General features: G+C 41.5%; 1 protein-coding gene across 2 annotated transcripts in view; it reads right to left on the bottom strand.

Moving 5' to 3' along the window:
• Positions 1–3564: 3564 nt before the first annotated feature.
• The window catches only part of LOC125287250 (WD repeat domain phosphoinositide-interacting protein 1-like), a 42001-nt gene continuing 28668 nt past the window's right edge, over positions 3565–16897 (bottom strand). Inside the window, exons 11-14 of one of the 2 annotated variants that reach the window (XR_007192329.1) lie at positions 8577–8672; positions 8112–8450; positions 3988–4266; positions 3565–3652 (exon numbers count right to left, since the gene is read on the bottom strand). Coding sequence is in view for 1 of the 2 variants with exons in the window: in XM_048232819.1 (XP_048088776.1) it covers positions 8438–8450; positions 8577–8672 (109 nt within the window). In the remaining variant the exon portion in view is untranslated. Of the gene's footprint in view, positions 3653–3987; positions 4267–7812; positions 8451–8576; positions 8673–16897 lie in introns of those variants that run through there. The other variant, XM_048232819.1, reaches the window with a different exon arrangement.

The following is a 16897-nucleotide window of genomic DNA, read 5'->3' as shown; positions in this document are numbered from 1 at the left end:
GGCATGCCTGAGTGTGTGTGTGCGGCCTGCACAGAAAAACACCCTACTGGTGAAAGAAAGGTGAATAGATTGTGTAGAATAGCCAAAGAAGATGTAGAATTGTTATAAAACCTTTAAAATCTCTAAACAATCGTGAGGAGGGCAGTTCATCTGGTTCAGTTCATTTATTGCAACTGGATTGATGAAAAGTCACTTACATCTGTAGGCTACACATTGTATTTGGGAAAAGCAAAAGGTATCAGCATAATGTTATTTTTTATTTATTTATTTTTTTTTATGTATTTTTAAACAAAACATCTCTGTCAGTTCCATGCCGCTTTCAACAGCTATCAAAAACAAAGGTCATTTTGGATGGATGGATTTTTGTGAATGTTTCTTCTTCTACATAAGATTTTAGTCATCTTTAGTTTCATGTAATACTTTTTATTGTCAATGCACAAATTCTAAGTAACAGTAGTCTGAAACGCTATTGTTAATGCAATAAATTAAGTAACAGTAGCCTAGTCTGAAACAAATGTTTTTTACATCTAACCAGTGGTGCAAATAACTGACATGTCCAAATGGGCCTTGATGAAATGCGCCGCTAGACTGTTCATACACATTTTAACGGGCCAAAGTTGAAGAGCTTTGTCCGTTATTGTTGAATGCAAATATAGGCTGATTCATGTTCCCTTGCATTGTTTAACTGAGGTCCATGGCTAGTCTGGCTTTCATCAGACCAAGCCTCAATCTTTAAGAAATCAAAAATAAATAGCGGGCAGATCAGGCTGGGTTCACCCAGCCTAGTCCATAGATTGATATTGTTTAATGTTCGATTGAGATATACACGCTCTGGCTATTCTAATGCAAAAATGCATCAGGGAGTTATGACAAACGGTAACTAACAAACTGATCCTAATAGAAAGTTGTTAGCTTCCCTAAGCTACAGGTAGGATTATAAGGTAGGCCTATTGACAACATAAATTGTCAGCCATTATCCCTGGCTTACACAAATAAAATCTCGCTTGAAACCAATGCTGCATGCCACAGTATCAAAGCGGACTTAAACTGTCATATGGCGGAAAGAAGTTGTATAATAACATTCACGCAGCTCCATGAGTCAAGAAAGAAATGAAGTAGCCACTTCTAAATGGGACCTACTACACAGTAGCTTTAAGGTGTTTTGCTAAAACAGCCATAATGAAATGAAGGTGTCTGTTGTTTGGATACTTCACGCACACGTGCTTTTTAATTTCACAGACTCTAACTACCAAAGCTGTAATCAGCAATGCTCGATTCCTCACACCCTGCCGCACTTAAAACAAAATAAACGAAGCCTCAGTCTCACGACGGCAAAATTGTATCAGCGTTGGTTGGCAGGGGACCTTCCATTGTGACAGAATGATTTTTGTAGCACGCGGGCACAAATGACAGTCGAAGATACAAACAGTGCTGCTATACATTTGCTTGGTATAACCGCATTTATAGTTTTCTACAAATGCAATAAATCAAATGCCTCCATCTCACTCAACCAACGCTAACGGTAACATTACCTAGGTCCTTATTGATATTACAAAGATTAGCATTCCTGCAGTAAAACCAAGCATGTCCCATAAACATCCTCAGATTTATTTCGGCCTTCAAGAAAAGAAATGGGAATTACACTTCATGAAATATACGTCCTATCCTTATTAGATGTTAAACGCCATGAAATTACAGTCCTTTGTATGAAGCGTCCATTGTTTTTCCAACCCCTTTTAACTTCAACAAAATTACGTCTCACTGCAACGTCATCATCTAGTGGACAAACCTTTACTTCGCCAATACTGGAAAACAGCCATGATGATGATGATGAATATTTATTTTGGCTTTCTTTTTTAATCCTACTGATTTTCATTTTTTTTACCGGGGGGGGGGGGGGGGGGGGGGGGGGGGGCAAATGAAATGGTGATTATGAGCCAGGTTTATGTGGGCCCTTGAGACCAACATACCATAAAAGATTCACAGAGAACTGTGTCTGCCCTACCCTCCTTTTAGGTCCAGTCCAGCGGGGGCTGCAGATGAAAGCGAAAATAGCGGTTCATGCTATCCATATGGGGTACATACTCACCAAGTTTGTGTACCCGGTTTTCAGTGTCGGGAATCCTTGTTTGTGTAAAGTCACTAAATGTACACATAAATTATTTTATTGTAAGACTTTATGAACGAAAGTACACAAAACTTGGCATGCATTCAGAGGTGTCATAATGATCCTACACTTTTAATTTCGTGCAGTTTTGACCTTTGTCAGCCAGAGATATTGAGATAAGAAAAACACCCCTAATTTTATGCTGCTTTTTAATTTTTTAACTAGGGTAGGCAGCTATACATAGAAATAGTGGTAATGGGATGGGTTGACATACCCCTTAAGACCAACATACAAAAAAGGTGGACCTCCTAGGCCCTCACGGTTCTCGAGATATTCTGAAAAAACGTCTCCGTACCCAGGCCAGTTGGTGTATAGTAACATAAATTAATTTATTGTGTGGCCCCATGAACGAATTCCACAAAACTTGGCGTGCATACAGGGGTGTCATAATGATCCTACACTTCCAATTTCGTGTTTTGACTATGTTAGGTCACAGATACCTTCAATTACACTACCTCATTTTTTACTTTTTGTGTTTAACTAGGTGGCGCTTATACATGAAATGAGTGGTTATGGAATGCGCTGACATGGCCCCTTGAGATCAACATACAAAAAATAATGGTCCTCCTAAAACCCAATGGTTCTCTAGATATTCATTAGAAACTGTGTCTGCCCCCTACCCTCCTTCGGGGTGCAGTCCAGCTGGGGGCTACAGATCAAACGAAAAACTATGGTTCCATGCTATCCATATGGGGCGATGCCCACCAAGTTTTGTCTACCCCGGTCTTTCAGTGTCCCGGAATCATTGACGGGAAATTTGACATAAAAAGAAAAAAAAAAAAAAAAATCTGACTAAACTTATATGATCTACGGCTATGGCGTCATAATTAACTTGTATGGATCTGCGGTGGCGCACACCGTCGCTTCTATTGTTGACACTTTCCTAACATTCTCCTACCCACTTGATTCTTACCATGTTCCGGCTTCTTTGGTTTTTTTTCGAGGTTCCTGTTGCTGTGTAAGTTGCTGGTGTGAGACACTGAGGGCAAGTAGACCAAAAGTGTTTTGTTAGTATATCAAAATGTGTGCTTCAGTGTCAAAAAAGTCTGCTCCATCTCGTAATTAACTTTGTATGGACCTGTGGGGGTAAAACACCGTCGCTTATTGTTGACACTTTCCGAACATTCTCCTACCCACTTGACTCTACCATGCCCGCCCCGGCTTGGTTTTTCGAGGCTCCTGTTGCTGTAAGCTGCTGGTGTGGAGACACTGAGGGCAAGTAGACCAAAAGTGTTTGTTAGTATATCAAAATGTGTGCCCAGTAGAAAAGCTACTTTCAAACACAAATATAGCTTCACTTCATACATATTTCCTGATAAGCTTCTGTATTGAGAAGTCTTGAATAACATAATTTAATGTTATGGCCTGTACACCTGTTCCATCTCTATGACTTGCCTGATAACAGGTTTAAAACTACCAGCACCACCACCACCAGTCCACCTATAGGAGGGATCAGCCAATAGTGATGTCTTGACTTGTCCTTGTCTGTAATAATAATAATAATAAGCATGCATCGATGGGTCATTAATGTGTCATTAAAAAGTATGTGATAACATTAACTGTGATGATATTTTACATTGGATAACAGTTAGATCCGGGTAAAACTATTGATTAATATCTTATTGGACAAGAGGCATTCCTTCAGTGCCGATATCCCAGGAATTCCCCATTTGGCCTCTTAAATGCTAATTATCCATCCCCATTTTGCACCGTAAAAGATATCCCCACAGCTGTGGTTACCCATGACTTACAGCCAAATCAAAGCCATGGGGATATCCTTTACCATATACTGTGATAACATTTCATATTTTATATCATACCAGGAAAGACAAAGGTGGCAGACTGAGAAACTCCTCTGTCATCACTGAAAGTGCAGGTGTAGTTGCTACGGGTGGAGATGGTGACATTCAATTGGCTGTAGATGTGAATAAGCTGCTCTGAGGTAATGCTGGTTGTGAGCTTGGCCTGGTCAGTCAACTTCTTCCCATGTCCATCGGTCCAGGTGAAATTACCTAGGGGATACCCTTCAGCCTCACAGTGAAGGGTGTATACCCCACCACCCATGGAGACATTGCTTTTCTGGACTGGGTTCCATGGGGCTGTAGAAAGTAGGAGAACACACAGCAAGTAGTGAATTAAAGTCCATGATAGCGAATTCTATGGTGCTCCAGTACTGCTGATATTTTATGACACATCTTGCACAGGTACAGGTTTGTTTGAATGCATGTATGTATGGTGGCAAGATTCTTTGTCTACTCCAACCAAAAAACAACTGGTAATTTAGTGATGTCCAAATAAACCTCTGGCTTTCCAGCCCATTGATTCACCAATTACCTGAAGCCTCATTCAACAGTGTGCTTACTAGTGACACCTGCTGTGCAAAGAAATATATAGCTAAACAAAGCTTTGAAGGTGTGTCTATCAATTAAAACCAGGGTTCCCAATCAAGTCAAATGTAAAATTCTGTGATGGTACATTGAAATTACTAACCGACTATTTCAGAGCAGCCGCATAGCGTTCTAGAATCATTGACCTGGGGTGTATCCTGGGAGTGACCAAACAAACGTTTGGCAAATTGATTAGGTCAATTGTGTCCAGAGGAATTTTGATCAGTTAGATGTAAAACATTTCGTTTTAGACTATTGGTATTTCATTTGTGCATTGGCAATATAGTTGAACATCATATAAAGATGAATAAAATCTTGCATATGTAGAAGAAGAAACATTCACAAAAATCCATGGCATGACCTCTCGTCTTGATAGCTGTTGAAAACTGCATGGCAATGACAGGGATGGTTTTGTTTGTTATTAAGTAAATAAATAAAGAAATGTAAAAATGATACCTTCTGCTTTCCCCAAATACCTAGCCTACAGGTGTACATGACCTTTCATCAGTCCAGTTGCAATGGATGAACTGTGATGAACTGCGCAACTTGAGATTTTAAAGGTGCTACAAATCTATTCACCTTCGCAGCGCCAGTAGGCTACTTGCCGTGCGGCCCGCACACACACACACACAGGCATGCCAAACAAGCATACACAAAAGTTTCAAGAGTGGGGGCTGGAGTAGAAGATGGATACAAATTGCTTAGTGGAACGGGAACGGATGTACAGGACAGAGCGGCGGTCATATTTTGTACCAATATGCGGTACATCTAGTTTAATTCCAAAGGCCAAGGGAACTTTATCAGGATGCATAGTCTCCTGGATCCATGAAATAACTGGCCTTTAAAAATGAAAATCTGCCTGCTTCTATGGGAATTTAACATAGGGGTATGTATACTTACGGGCCCTGTTTTTTTGAGGAAGAAAATTTATTTATATACGATACATTATTCATACACAAAAAAATGGTGTCCTTAAAGGTTGGTTTTTCCTCTTTTTTTTATTAAAGGTTGTATCAGCGATAGCGAGGATACGTCACTTCTGTTGATGTTCAAACAAAACAGAGCTAGCTCGCTACTCCCTCCCCCTCCCTCCCGCAATTAAAACTCTCCTAAATGCGATCTCAATGGTTATTGGTTGAAACATTTTATTTTGCCTTTTGAGTGGGTTGCCAACCCTTGTTGGTAGCAATTGTTTTTGTGTACAGATCTCGGAGCCTAGGCTGCCTACAGAGACGCGGCTTTTTGACGGCCTGCTTATGGGGCAGACAGCTAAAGACAGGGGCAGACAGGGGCAGACAGGACAGACGAATGTGATCATTTATATTTGGGCCTTGTTTTGGCCTGAAATCACTGATACAACCTTTAAGGCATTAAGATCAATTTCCAAAAGAGGATTTTTTTATTCCTCTTTTTAGTCAACTTTATCATGTGTATGTAAACTTATGAGCACAACTATATGTTTCCTTCCTCACAGAAATGTCCTTTTTCTTGAGTTTGGGCCTACCATCCTCACCAAACCCGCGCTCAGATTCATTCATCCTACACTTCCTACTCCTTCACTTCTCACAAGCAACTCCTAACCATTCACAGTCCAGCAGTCCAACTCCCCACATGAACACTCGCAGTGGGAAAAACAACGTAATCATGGGGTGGTCCCTGATATTCCCAGGTGGCATGAACGGACCATGTCCGCACCCTGTCATGTAGCTCAGCTGTACAGTCGTGGTTACTGAGCATGTGCGCTGTTACAGGCGGAAATCAGATGCAAGCTATAGCCTACACATTTTCTCAGAACTTGCTAGCTAAATTTCTTGCCAGTCCATCCTCTATTAGCAAATAGAAAAAAATATTTCTTGCTGTTATTGTCTGGCATCCATGGGGTTTTTTGTTGTTTAAAGTTTATTTATTTTTTTGCTGAATCTTGTAGACATATGCCTAGCGGAGGGTGCAATTTCATATGATACTTTAACTGTTGCTTGTTGTATTGCTTTAAGTCTGATATTTTATTTTATACTAGTTTAGTTCAGACATATTCTAAGAGGGTGATAAAGTAGAAAAGTTAGCTATATCACTTTTAAGCTGTGAGTGAGTGGCATACTGTAAAACAAGTTTCTTGTACAAAACAAAAAACTTTAACAATTGCATGCATGCATGCATGTATGCATGTATGTGTGTGTGTGTGTGTATGTATACAATATTCTTTGTCTACTCCAACCAAAAAACAACTGGTAATTTAGTGATGTCCAAATGAACCTCTGGCTTTCCAGCCCATTGATTCACCAATTACCCAATTACAATTGACATTGACAAAATGACAAGAAATTCCATGACCCATGGAAGCCCCCAATCTGTAAACTACTACACCTCCTCCTGTTTGGCGCTTGTGTCTGACCCACACACATTATAGCTCCTTTCAGACATACTGTAGGTGTGAGTCTGCATATTCTGCGGATATCAAGCAGTTGGGCCATATATCTGAACATATGTGCCACAACGAAATGAGTCCAGTTTGACAAAATAAAAAAAATGGGTTTATTGGATATTCATAATCCACAGACCTTAGGGTTTAAAACAAGGGGTCATTTGCTCAATTCCATTTAGCCACCCAGAGATATTGGCCAAATGTGAAAGCCATCCTCATCTCAGGAAAAAAACAAGTTTTGAGAAAATCAGCTTTAAAGTGTAGCCTAAATGAGCATATTATGTATACTTCATCTCAACCAATCCACTACAAGACGATGCATCCTAATAAAGTTCCCTTTGGAATTAAAATAGTCCCAGTGCGGTCACTGGCAATCTCTGTTGTCCGTTCTCCAAAGAAATCCTTAGCCAAAGATTTAATTGCTTCCAAACTACACAGCGCAGCTTCAAAATGCTCCATTCACACAGGCGGTAAAACTCATGAGGCATTCGTAGTTAACTATAACTTGTGAAGCTATAATGCTTGATCAACTTCTGAAATCGACAAGGACAACAATGGCCTAATGCTTAATGCATAGCCTAATGTTTTTGTTTTTAAATAGGCCGCCAACTCCAAAATATACCCTACTGAATCGGACAAATTGGGTGCAATCTCCATGAGGAATCTGGTCAGCAACAACTGTAGGCTATGTTTAGGTTGCACCTTCTTCTCCTAAATCTCTTTGCTAAAACAGAACTTTTCTTCAGAGGTTTAAGGAATGTGTTTGTGGTGAAACTCCTCATTTTAGACGGACATTATGTAAATGAGCTCATGTTTGAACGAAGCGAAGAACATGCAGAGATTCTGTTCATGTGTGTGTTCAACCACGCAGAGATTCTATTTATGTGTGTCAGTGTCGTTCAGATCTGCATATTGTGCGGAGGACATGTCTGAAAACAGTTTATGTCTGTCACAACATAAAATTAGAGCAGATTTTTCTCTCTCAAGTCTACAAACTCCCAATAATGTTTTTCACTCTGCAATGACTTTACTTCTTGGTTTCCTCAGACTACATCTCATTAGTTTCCCAAAGCATGACCACTATACGGTCCTAGAAATGGTTGCAAAAGTATTGTGTAGAGCAGATATAACTAACCTCGAACTTTTAAATGACACAGCTCCTGATCTATGTAGAGAGGCATCGATGCATAACACTTGTATGCTCCAGTGTCTTGGATGCTGACGTTGTCCATCTTTAGAGCAACAACCTTATTTGGGAAACCGTTTTGCAGTAGCTGAACTCTTCCAACAAATGTTCGGGATATTTTTAGTCCTTTTTGATCTAAACGAACAATGTCAACTGAAGATTCTTCGCTTTTCTGGATGTGCACAACTAAATTACTTTTGGGGTCCAACTTAAATGAAATGTTCCAGAACAAAATGACATCGTCATGGAGTGCTGCATCAAACGTGTTGTTAGCATCAGATGAAGACACTGAAAAAAAAAAAAAAAAAAAAATTAAAAAACAACAATTAAACAATTGGTAAGGGACTATGACCATCCAAATTTCACATGACTCCGATTATAACTTGGAAAATAATTAAAATCTTGTATTCTTACATTGCAGAGAGGCCTGTATGAGGCAGAGGACAATTAATGTCTGCATCTCCTTCCCCTTCAGTGAAATGCATGAGGTCAAGGTAAGGTTCACCAAATCTGTGAAGGCAAATAAAAGAACTTTACAGGTGCCGCAGAATCAAAACATAAACGCATCACTATTTTCCAACCCTATTCCAACCATGTTCACATTTCATAAGCCCAACTTCGAACAGCCAACCTGACTTTTTGTGTATCAGCACATGCTACAGTAGGTTGTCTTCACTGAAGTTCTTCTTCCACCCTATATATATATATATATATATATATATATATATATATATATATATATATATATATATATATATATATATATATATATATATATATATATATATATATATATATATATATATATTACACTATTACCTGAAAGATGGGCTGCTTTACCAAAGTAGTGGTCGCTGCTCTTTGGAATAGGGAAGCTCTGATAAAAATTCTCAATTATTAATTTAATATTATTAAGGTGCTATATTGTTCCTTGAGGGCAAAAATGATCCCAAAACCCAGAATAGACCAAACACTGCCAGATTTTCCAGACTATAAGTTGCTCCGGAGTATAAGTCGCATCAGTCAAAAAATGGGTCATGAACAGATTAAAAACGTATATAAGTGACACCGCACTAGTCACATTTATTATGACCGCCGCGAAGCGGAGGGATTGTCAAAGTTCCCCCACATCATCATCTACTTCCTGACCATTTTTGGTCAACGATACCCGGGACACCCAACCACGGGGGCACATGAAATTTGGTGGGTATGTAGCCCCACTAGACTTTTACAGAAAAATTTTGTTTGGTCCCCGGGGTCCACTTCCCCCCTACGTTGGGCCCCCCGAAACCCAAAAAATGCAGTTTTTCCTAAATAACTACCTGAATCGTGGCACCGAGGATGAAGACATTTTTAAGGCATGTTGGTCTCAAGGGCCCACATCAACCTAGCCCATAATCACTCATTTGTGATTTGCACCCCCCCCCCCGGGAAAAAAATGAAAATGCAATATCATTCTGCTTTAATTTAATTTTACACCAAATTTTATGTGTATGATTAACCTGACATTCTCTGGGGGTATGCCAAGTTTAGTAGAATTTCATCCGGGGGGGGGTCTAAAAAATTAAGTATTGACTGTACACTCATTGGCCTGTAGATGGTGGTGCACACACACACACACACACACACACACACACACACACACACACCACCATCAGTATCGGCAATTAGAACGGCCGATACATAATTACAAATTCAGTAGGATTAAACCAAATATTCATCATAATTTGGATGCATTTCCAGTATTGGCGTTACGTAGTTGTTTGTCCACCAGATGGCGCATTGTTGCAGTGAGACATAATTTTGTTGGAAATTAATCTAAAGTGGGTTGGAAAGACAATACGCTTCCTACAAGGACAAGACTGTAGTTTACCGCAGAGAACATCTAATAAGGGTAGGATGATTTCTGCATGACATGTAATTCCCATTTATTCTTGAAGCCAAAATAAATCTGAGAATGTTTATCGGACATGCTTGGTTTTTACTGCAGGTAGGCTACGTTAATCTTAAATTATATCAATAGCCTAGGACATAGGTAAAATAATGTTACCGTTAGCATTGGTTGAGTGATGGAGGCCAACTTGATTATTGATGTATTTGTAGAAAACCATAAATGCGGTTATAGGCTACCAAGCAAATTAATAACAGCACTAATTGTATCTTTCGACTGTCATCTCATTTTATGCGACCATAACCTAGGGCTACTAACAGGAGCTAAGCTTTAGTTAGCCACAACACGTTAAGCTCATTGATGGTTTTCTAATGGAAAATATATTATGGGCCCCTCCCATTTCTCCCCCCTTAAAACTTCCACTTGCTTTTGATTGCCCTCAACATTAAAGCCCCCTCGACAAGGGAAATGGAGGTGAAGATCTTTCCCTATGAATTGGGACAACACTATATGCGCAATTAGCCGTAGCAAACGTGCTCACCTACGCCACGCCAAGCAACTTTATCTACCGGTTGTAGCCTGCAACTATTTTCATTCAGGAACATGCCTGTTCCAGCAGTCATTGTTGTGTGGGCTGTGCTGGTTTATCTACGTCTGGTTAATCAACAAAGATATTCGTGTTCATGTGAACGCCAGAACACACCTTAAATATTGACGAAACTACCCAGATCATAACGTTATTTGATGGACTCTCTCAAAGCACTCAGCAGACATCATGAACATAGTCAGATAGCTTTGTGAGATATTTTCTAACATTAGTGTTCGAAACTCAAGAGTCCATCAAATGTGCATCAAACTAACATATTCAAACATATTTCGAAATTTTAATATGCTTATTTACGAAAATATATGAAAAATTTGGCTAGCTCGCTGAGCTCGCACGGTATCCTGGGTAATTTTATCTCCCACTTCGTTTTAAGCAAGGGGGCAGGCGAATTCCCGGAAGTAGAAGAATCAACGTAGGCTGGAGGGACCACCTCTCTGCTAACTCCCATAGAAGCCCATTCATTCTAGGATTTTTTTGAAATACCATAACTTCATTTAACATATATCCTGTGCCGATATTGTAGCTTCTGTGTAATCCACATAAACACTACAAAGGCAAAACAGACTCCACTACCTCGTCCGTAACGTTGGTTACCCGTAAGAAGATTGGTTAGCTTCGCGCCGTAGGGAGATAACCGTATTGTTTGGATAAGAAGCTCAGTCCACCTTACTGTCTATGACGGTAACTCGTAAGCAAAACCAAGCATACACGACCGTATGTTAAGGTAAAGCATTACACAGAGGCAACCTAATAATAATAAAAAAGTAAACCTAATTTTTTTAAAAACGGCACTAATCATTTCAGAGGTTTTCGATGGATTGACCGTAGAGTCGGAAAAAGTGGAAAGAAGATTAGCTTCAAGGCTATAACTTTTTTGTTTTATTTTAGCATGACTGTTTTTGAAGATGATCATGTATGGTAGCTTCAACATTAACACGACTTGGTGAGAATGATATTAATAATACATACATAAATAAATGTTTAACTTTGATGACTTTGAAGGCGAAGGAAGTGTGAGAAGAATTTCTGTGTATCTATCATATGAGTTACAAGATTCAGTTCGATGGCTAACGTCACAAAGTTAAGTGTGAGTCTGCACAGTACTGGGGGGACCAACTGAAAAATCGTTCTATTTGACTCAGTGCCCTCCCATTGAAAACGACGGAGTCTGTTCGTCCATTTCTTTTACTGTCTATGGTTTTAAGCCTGTATCGGTCCTGGCTATATTTTGAGGGTTGATTTTAAGGGGAATAGCACTTCCCCTTGCTCCCTACAGTAATGGGACACCCTAGCCCTACACGTGCACGCGCAGAAACGAGGGTTAGGGCAAAATGCTAGGGGTAGGGGAGGTATTGGGACGGGCCCTACGCTAGTTCAAGTAAGGCTATTTCTGTTAAGCGCCGCCTTCATTAGCGAAGTTGATGGAATACCCCAGGTGTGGAAATTGCAGTAAATCGCAAGAGACAATTTCTCACGTTGAGCACACAAATGTGTGTGTCGTTTATTTTCATAGGAAAAACACCGGTTTGGGGACGATGTGGAGGGGTGATGCCCACGGGCTGTCGGATCGACGGACTATACCCAGGCGTTCCATGTTTGCAAATTCAGCCTTTGCAACAGCAAGCTTGGTCGGGTCGAGGCGGCGAGCTCGAGCGTAGACGGGTGGACCAGTAGTGGCGAGATGGTGCTCCACACCATGCTTCACAGCGGATGCAGAGAAAGTGGGCTGAGTGAGCGCTGGGAACTCGGCAAGTAGACGGTGGAAGTCATCTGAGGCTGATAGCATGCTAGACAGTTGTATGGAGTCAGTCCCGCTGAGCGTGCACGTATAAGAACAAAATGTGTCAATCAAACGGCGGTTCTTAACATCTACCAACAGTCCATGTGCACACAGAAAATCGGCTCCGAGTAGGGGAACGGCAACCTTTGCTGTAACGAAGTCCCAGCCAAACTGCTGTCCTCCCCAACACAATTCAACGTGCCTTCGCTCCATATGTGCGGATGGGACTACCATTGGCAGCTTCCATAGGGGGGCCGTGGCTGTCAGTCACCATGTCCAAACGGGATGCAGGCAGGACGCTCCTCTGTGCTCCCGTGTCGCACAGGAAACGTCGTCCGGAGATGCTGTCACGGATGAAAAGCAGCCTGCCTACGCGGCCGACACTCATGGCCACTACTGAGCGCCGCCCTGGCATTTCCCCGACCGCCCGAAACTGCACGGCGAACATTTTGTTAGCCTTGGGTCCAAACTTGGCATGATAAAAAAACACAAGCCTGAAGACTGTTGGGGGCCAGAAGACTGCTGCCGAATTTTAGAAGTGGTTGCAGCGATGAGTGTGGAGTCGCCCAGCCACAGGAGCGATGTGTGCGGGGAAAAAGCGCCAGCCACACAATGTCCCTGACTTGCCAGGAAGAATTTGTCAGCCTCTTCAGCCATCCTCCGACTGTCAGTGATTGTGGTGTTGGCTAGTGCAGCCCTGACTTGGGAAGGCAGCTGGCGCAGAAAAAAGTTGGATAAAAAGAAAAATCGGGTCTGTGCTCACCCAAGAGATCCAGCATACGGTCCATGAGCTCAGATGGTTTGCCGTCACCCAGTCCTTGAAGGGAGAAAAGCCTGCTGGCTCTCTCAGCGTCTGACAGTTCAAAAGTTTTCAACAGGTGGGCTTTGAGTGCTATATACTTCAGTTGCGGAGGGTTTTAAGAAGACTCACTACTCTGGATGCTGTTGAATTTCCGAGCCGACACAACGTAGTAGTACTTTGTTGTATCCGCGGTGATCTCACGCAACGCGAACTGCGCTTCAGTCTGGGCAAACCATGCCCGGCCGGGATTTCCAGAATTGGGGAGTTTGAGGGTAACAGCGTTCGCGGTCATGGTCGTGTCGTGTCTCTGGATACGTCCAGCAGACTAACCAAAGATTGTTAAGGCGGAGCAAGATACTTCATCAGGAGCCACTTCCGGGAACCCGGATCGCATCGGGGGGGTCAAAATCCCCTTTATGCAGAGCAGAGGCAGCGACTGCTCCATTGAAGTCTATGGGCATAGCTCAGAATTTCACCACATATGCTAAGGTCTTGGTTCTATAGAGTAAGGAATGTGAATTTCGGGCACATTTTCATGATCCTCAAACCCTTCTGAACATTTCAGGTACATTTTTAGCATTTTTGAGCAATCCAGTCTGGAGAAAATCAACCTTATATCAGGTGTGCGCGGTTATTTCTGCCGCTGCTGTTGGCGGTTGCAACTTACGCTCGTCAATACCGCCATCGACCGCTCTTTATGCAGACAGGATTCGATCCCCATTTTAGCGCACCATAGACATGAACTATGACGGTATCTTGCTCGCCTTAACAATCTTTGGACTAACGTCGGGGTCACCAGTGTGGAAATTCACCCTTCGCTAAGTCCCGCCCTCCTTAGTTACTGTTGCTATGCCTGACAAGCTTTAGCACCCTGCACGTCTATTACATGGGGGACTTTTCAATGAAATGTAATTGACAAAGACATCTACCACACTGAAAGCTAATATTTTGTCACTAGCAACCTACATCTGCCCTCTGTCAAATACAGTTGGAATTTCATCTCTGAACAAAACCGCTCATGAGTTATTTTAGCAGAAGTCGAATGTGCATTTTGTTTCATTCGACTCTCCTGGCTAGAATGAATGGAACAGGCATGGGGGACGAAAGAAACATACCATTTAAGCTATGTACTTCCCACAACTTCAATATATGACAACATATCATGAATGTACTTCAAATAGGTGTTATTTTAAATAGATTGCTGATGGGCTATACATCTTGGTGAACGTCTGTTAACAACTTCTTGCCGTTATCGTGAAGCGTGTATCTCACTGTTATGGAAATATCATAGCCTAGAAATCTAGACGCACCTAAAGCGTGAAATTAATTTGCTCAGTCTGTACGTCTAGTATCGAACCATAGGAATTTCTATTGGCTTAACACCGTGGATGTTCTCCAATCACAGCTCTATTTCGTTAGAGAGGCTTAACAGGATAACGACATCCTGCGGCGGTGAACAACAAGGAAGGTGGCTATGGCGAACGAAGAGCGGTTGTTTGAATCGGCGTTGCCGTCAACTTTGGAGGAGTTGGACTTGTGCTTTTCTTTGAAAGTAGAGCAACACAATGCACTTAAGTCATTCCTTTCAAGAAGGATGTATTTGCCGCTTTTGCCGACCGGATAATGATATGGTCAGTAGCGCTGGCCTATTGCATGCCTAGGCAGTTTGAAAGACAATTTCTCTGCCCGCCCCTTGGATTAAGCGAGGTGAATGGTTCGATGCCAGACTATACATCTCAATGATATAGGATGGCCCCGCCAGGCTAGAAATATCATGCAATATGCCATTTTTTATAGTTAGAACAATGTGTGTTCCCAATTATATCATGTTTCTATAGTGTAACATGTTATTTCACTGTGTCTTTACGCGGGTTAGGGCACCACACATCCAAATAAGTGCCCTTCATGACCCACAGGCCTTCAGTCTCCAGGTTAACATGGCAAAACTCGAAAAGCTTGTCAGACCTTCCGTGCCTAGTGACAGGTTGCTAAGCCACGATTGGCCTGTGGCGGTTTTCGGGTGTGGCTTAGCGAAGGGTGAATTGCAGTAAATCGCAAGAGACAATTTCTCACGTTGAGCACACAAATGCGTGTGTCGTTTATTTTCATAGGAAAAACACTGAAAACTAAAATGGCGCTGTCCAGCAAGAAAACAGGCATGGGGCTACACGTCATCACACATTCATAACATTTAAAGGGACCACGATCCCTGAACAGTTATACTTACATGAAGTAACTACAGACAGAACAAAGTGCTGTGTTTAATTTGAACGCTATGTAGAACCATACTTAATAACAAAGGTGAATTATGCCGGTCACATTCACTACACGGGATATGTTTTTCATTCGTCTCGTCTAAGAACTACAGGAGAAACGCGCTTGTCTGTGTGTCGGTTATACAGTGAGACGGCGCAGCCATAGACATTTTGGGCGCTGCGGCATATTAAATATATTAGACCTATTAATAGTTTTTCTGCGTGAGAAATATCAATGCGTGACACTTGAGAGCCTGCGTTACACTTTGCATTAGGCTATCACTGCTACTTTATCCATCTGAATGCCTTTTGCGGGAGAACGCTATGCAATGTCTTGTGCGCCGACTTTACAATATGTTTATTTCTTCATGTGTGGCCCTATGTTGTACAGTTAATCTAGTCATGGCAAAAAATATATTGTAACGATTTGATAGCGACACGCACAGTTGTCCAATCGAAAGGTTTATTAGCTGAGAACGTGAGCACACAGACCAAGACCAAGACACAGAACACAATGCAAAAGGGGCGTAAGGCATGCATGCTCATGCTATCCGGCAAAAGATTCTTTGGACGCCGCTATTGGCCGAATACCGGCGCCCATTGACTTACATTGAACACATGTAAACAAAACGTCAATTATGTGCTCAAACTAACGCCGCTGACTTATGACAAAAAACATTCCACTTTGATACGAAACTACATTTTTGTACAACATTTATCCAGCAAAAATTACAGAATTTGGATTAAGTAATGTGGAGAAATATCGATATTAAGAAAATTGCCGCTGCGTGACGCCATAGATGTGCCCTCGAATAAATGTTCAAAGTCAAATCAAAGTCAGCTTTATTGTCAATTTCTTCACATGTTCCAGACATACAAAGAGATCGAAATTACGTTTCTCACTATCCCACGGTGAAGACAAGACATATTTGACCAATTTTTAAGTCCACAGACAAACATAACATTCAAGTAAACAGAAAAGTAAGTAAATAAGTAAATAAGAGGGCACATATAATAATAATGAAAAATAAGAGCAACAAAATTTTGTTGAAAAATTGTGCATAGACAGTCAATAAAATACTAGTGCAAATACTGTAAAATACTATAAAATACTGTTTGACCTAAGTAATAAAGAAAGTGGCATAGTGGTGCAAGTTATGTAAGAGCAGCAGAAGTGTTGTGTTTTCAGGACAACAACACCAAGTTGTAAAGTGTACAAGTGTTCAAGTGTGCAGGTGGAGTAGTGCAGGCGGCCATTGTGGGTCCAGTGTCCAGGATGTTATGTAGCTGAGGGTGGGAGGGGGGAGAGGAGGGAGAGAGTTCAGCATCCTTACAGCTTGGTGTATGAAGCTGTTGGTGAGTCTGGTAGTGCGGGAGCGCAGGCTTCTGTACCTCTTCCC

This window comes from Alosa alosa, chromosome 22 (assembly GCF_017589495.1).
Source record: "Alosa alosa isolate M-15738 ecotype Scorff River chromosome 22, AALO_Geno_1.1, whole genome shotgun sequence".
Classification (NCBI taxonomy): domain Eukaryota; kingdom Metazoa; phylum Chordata; class Actinopteri; order Clupeiformes; family Clupeidae; genus Alosa; species Alosa alosa.
The sequence above is the reverse complement of the archived record's forward strand: the minus strand, read 5'-3'. Positions and strand labels throughout refer to the sequence as shown.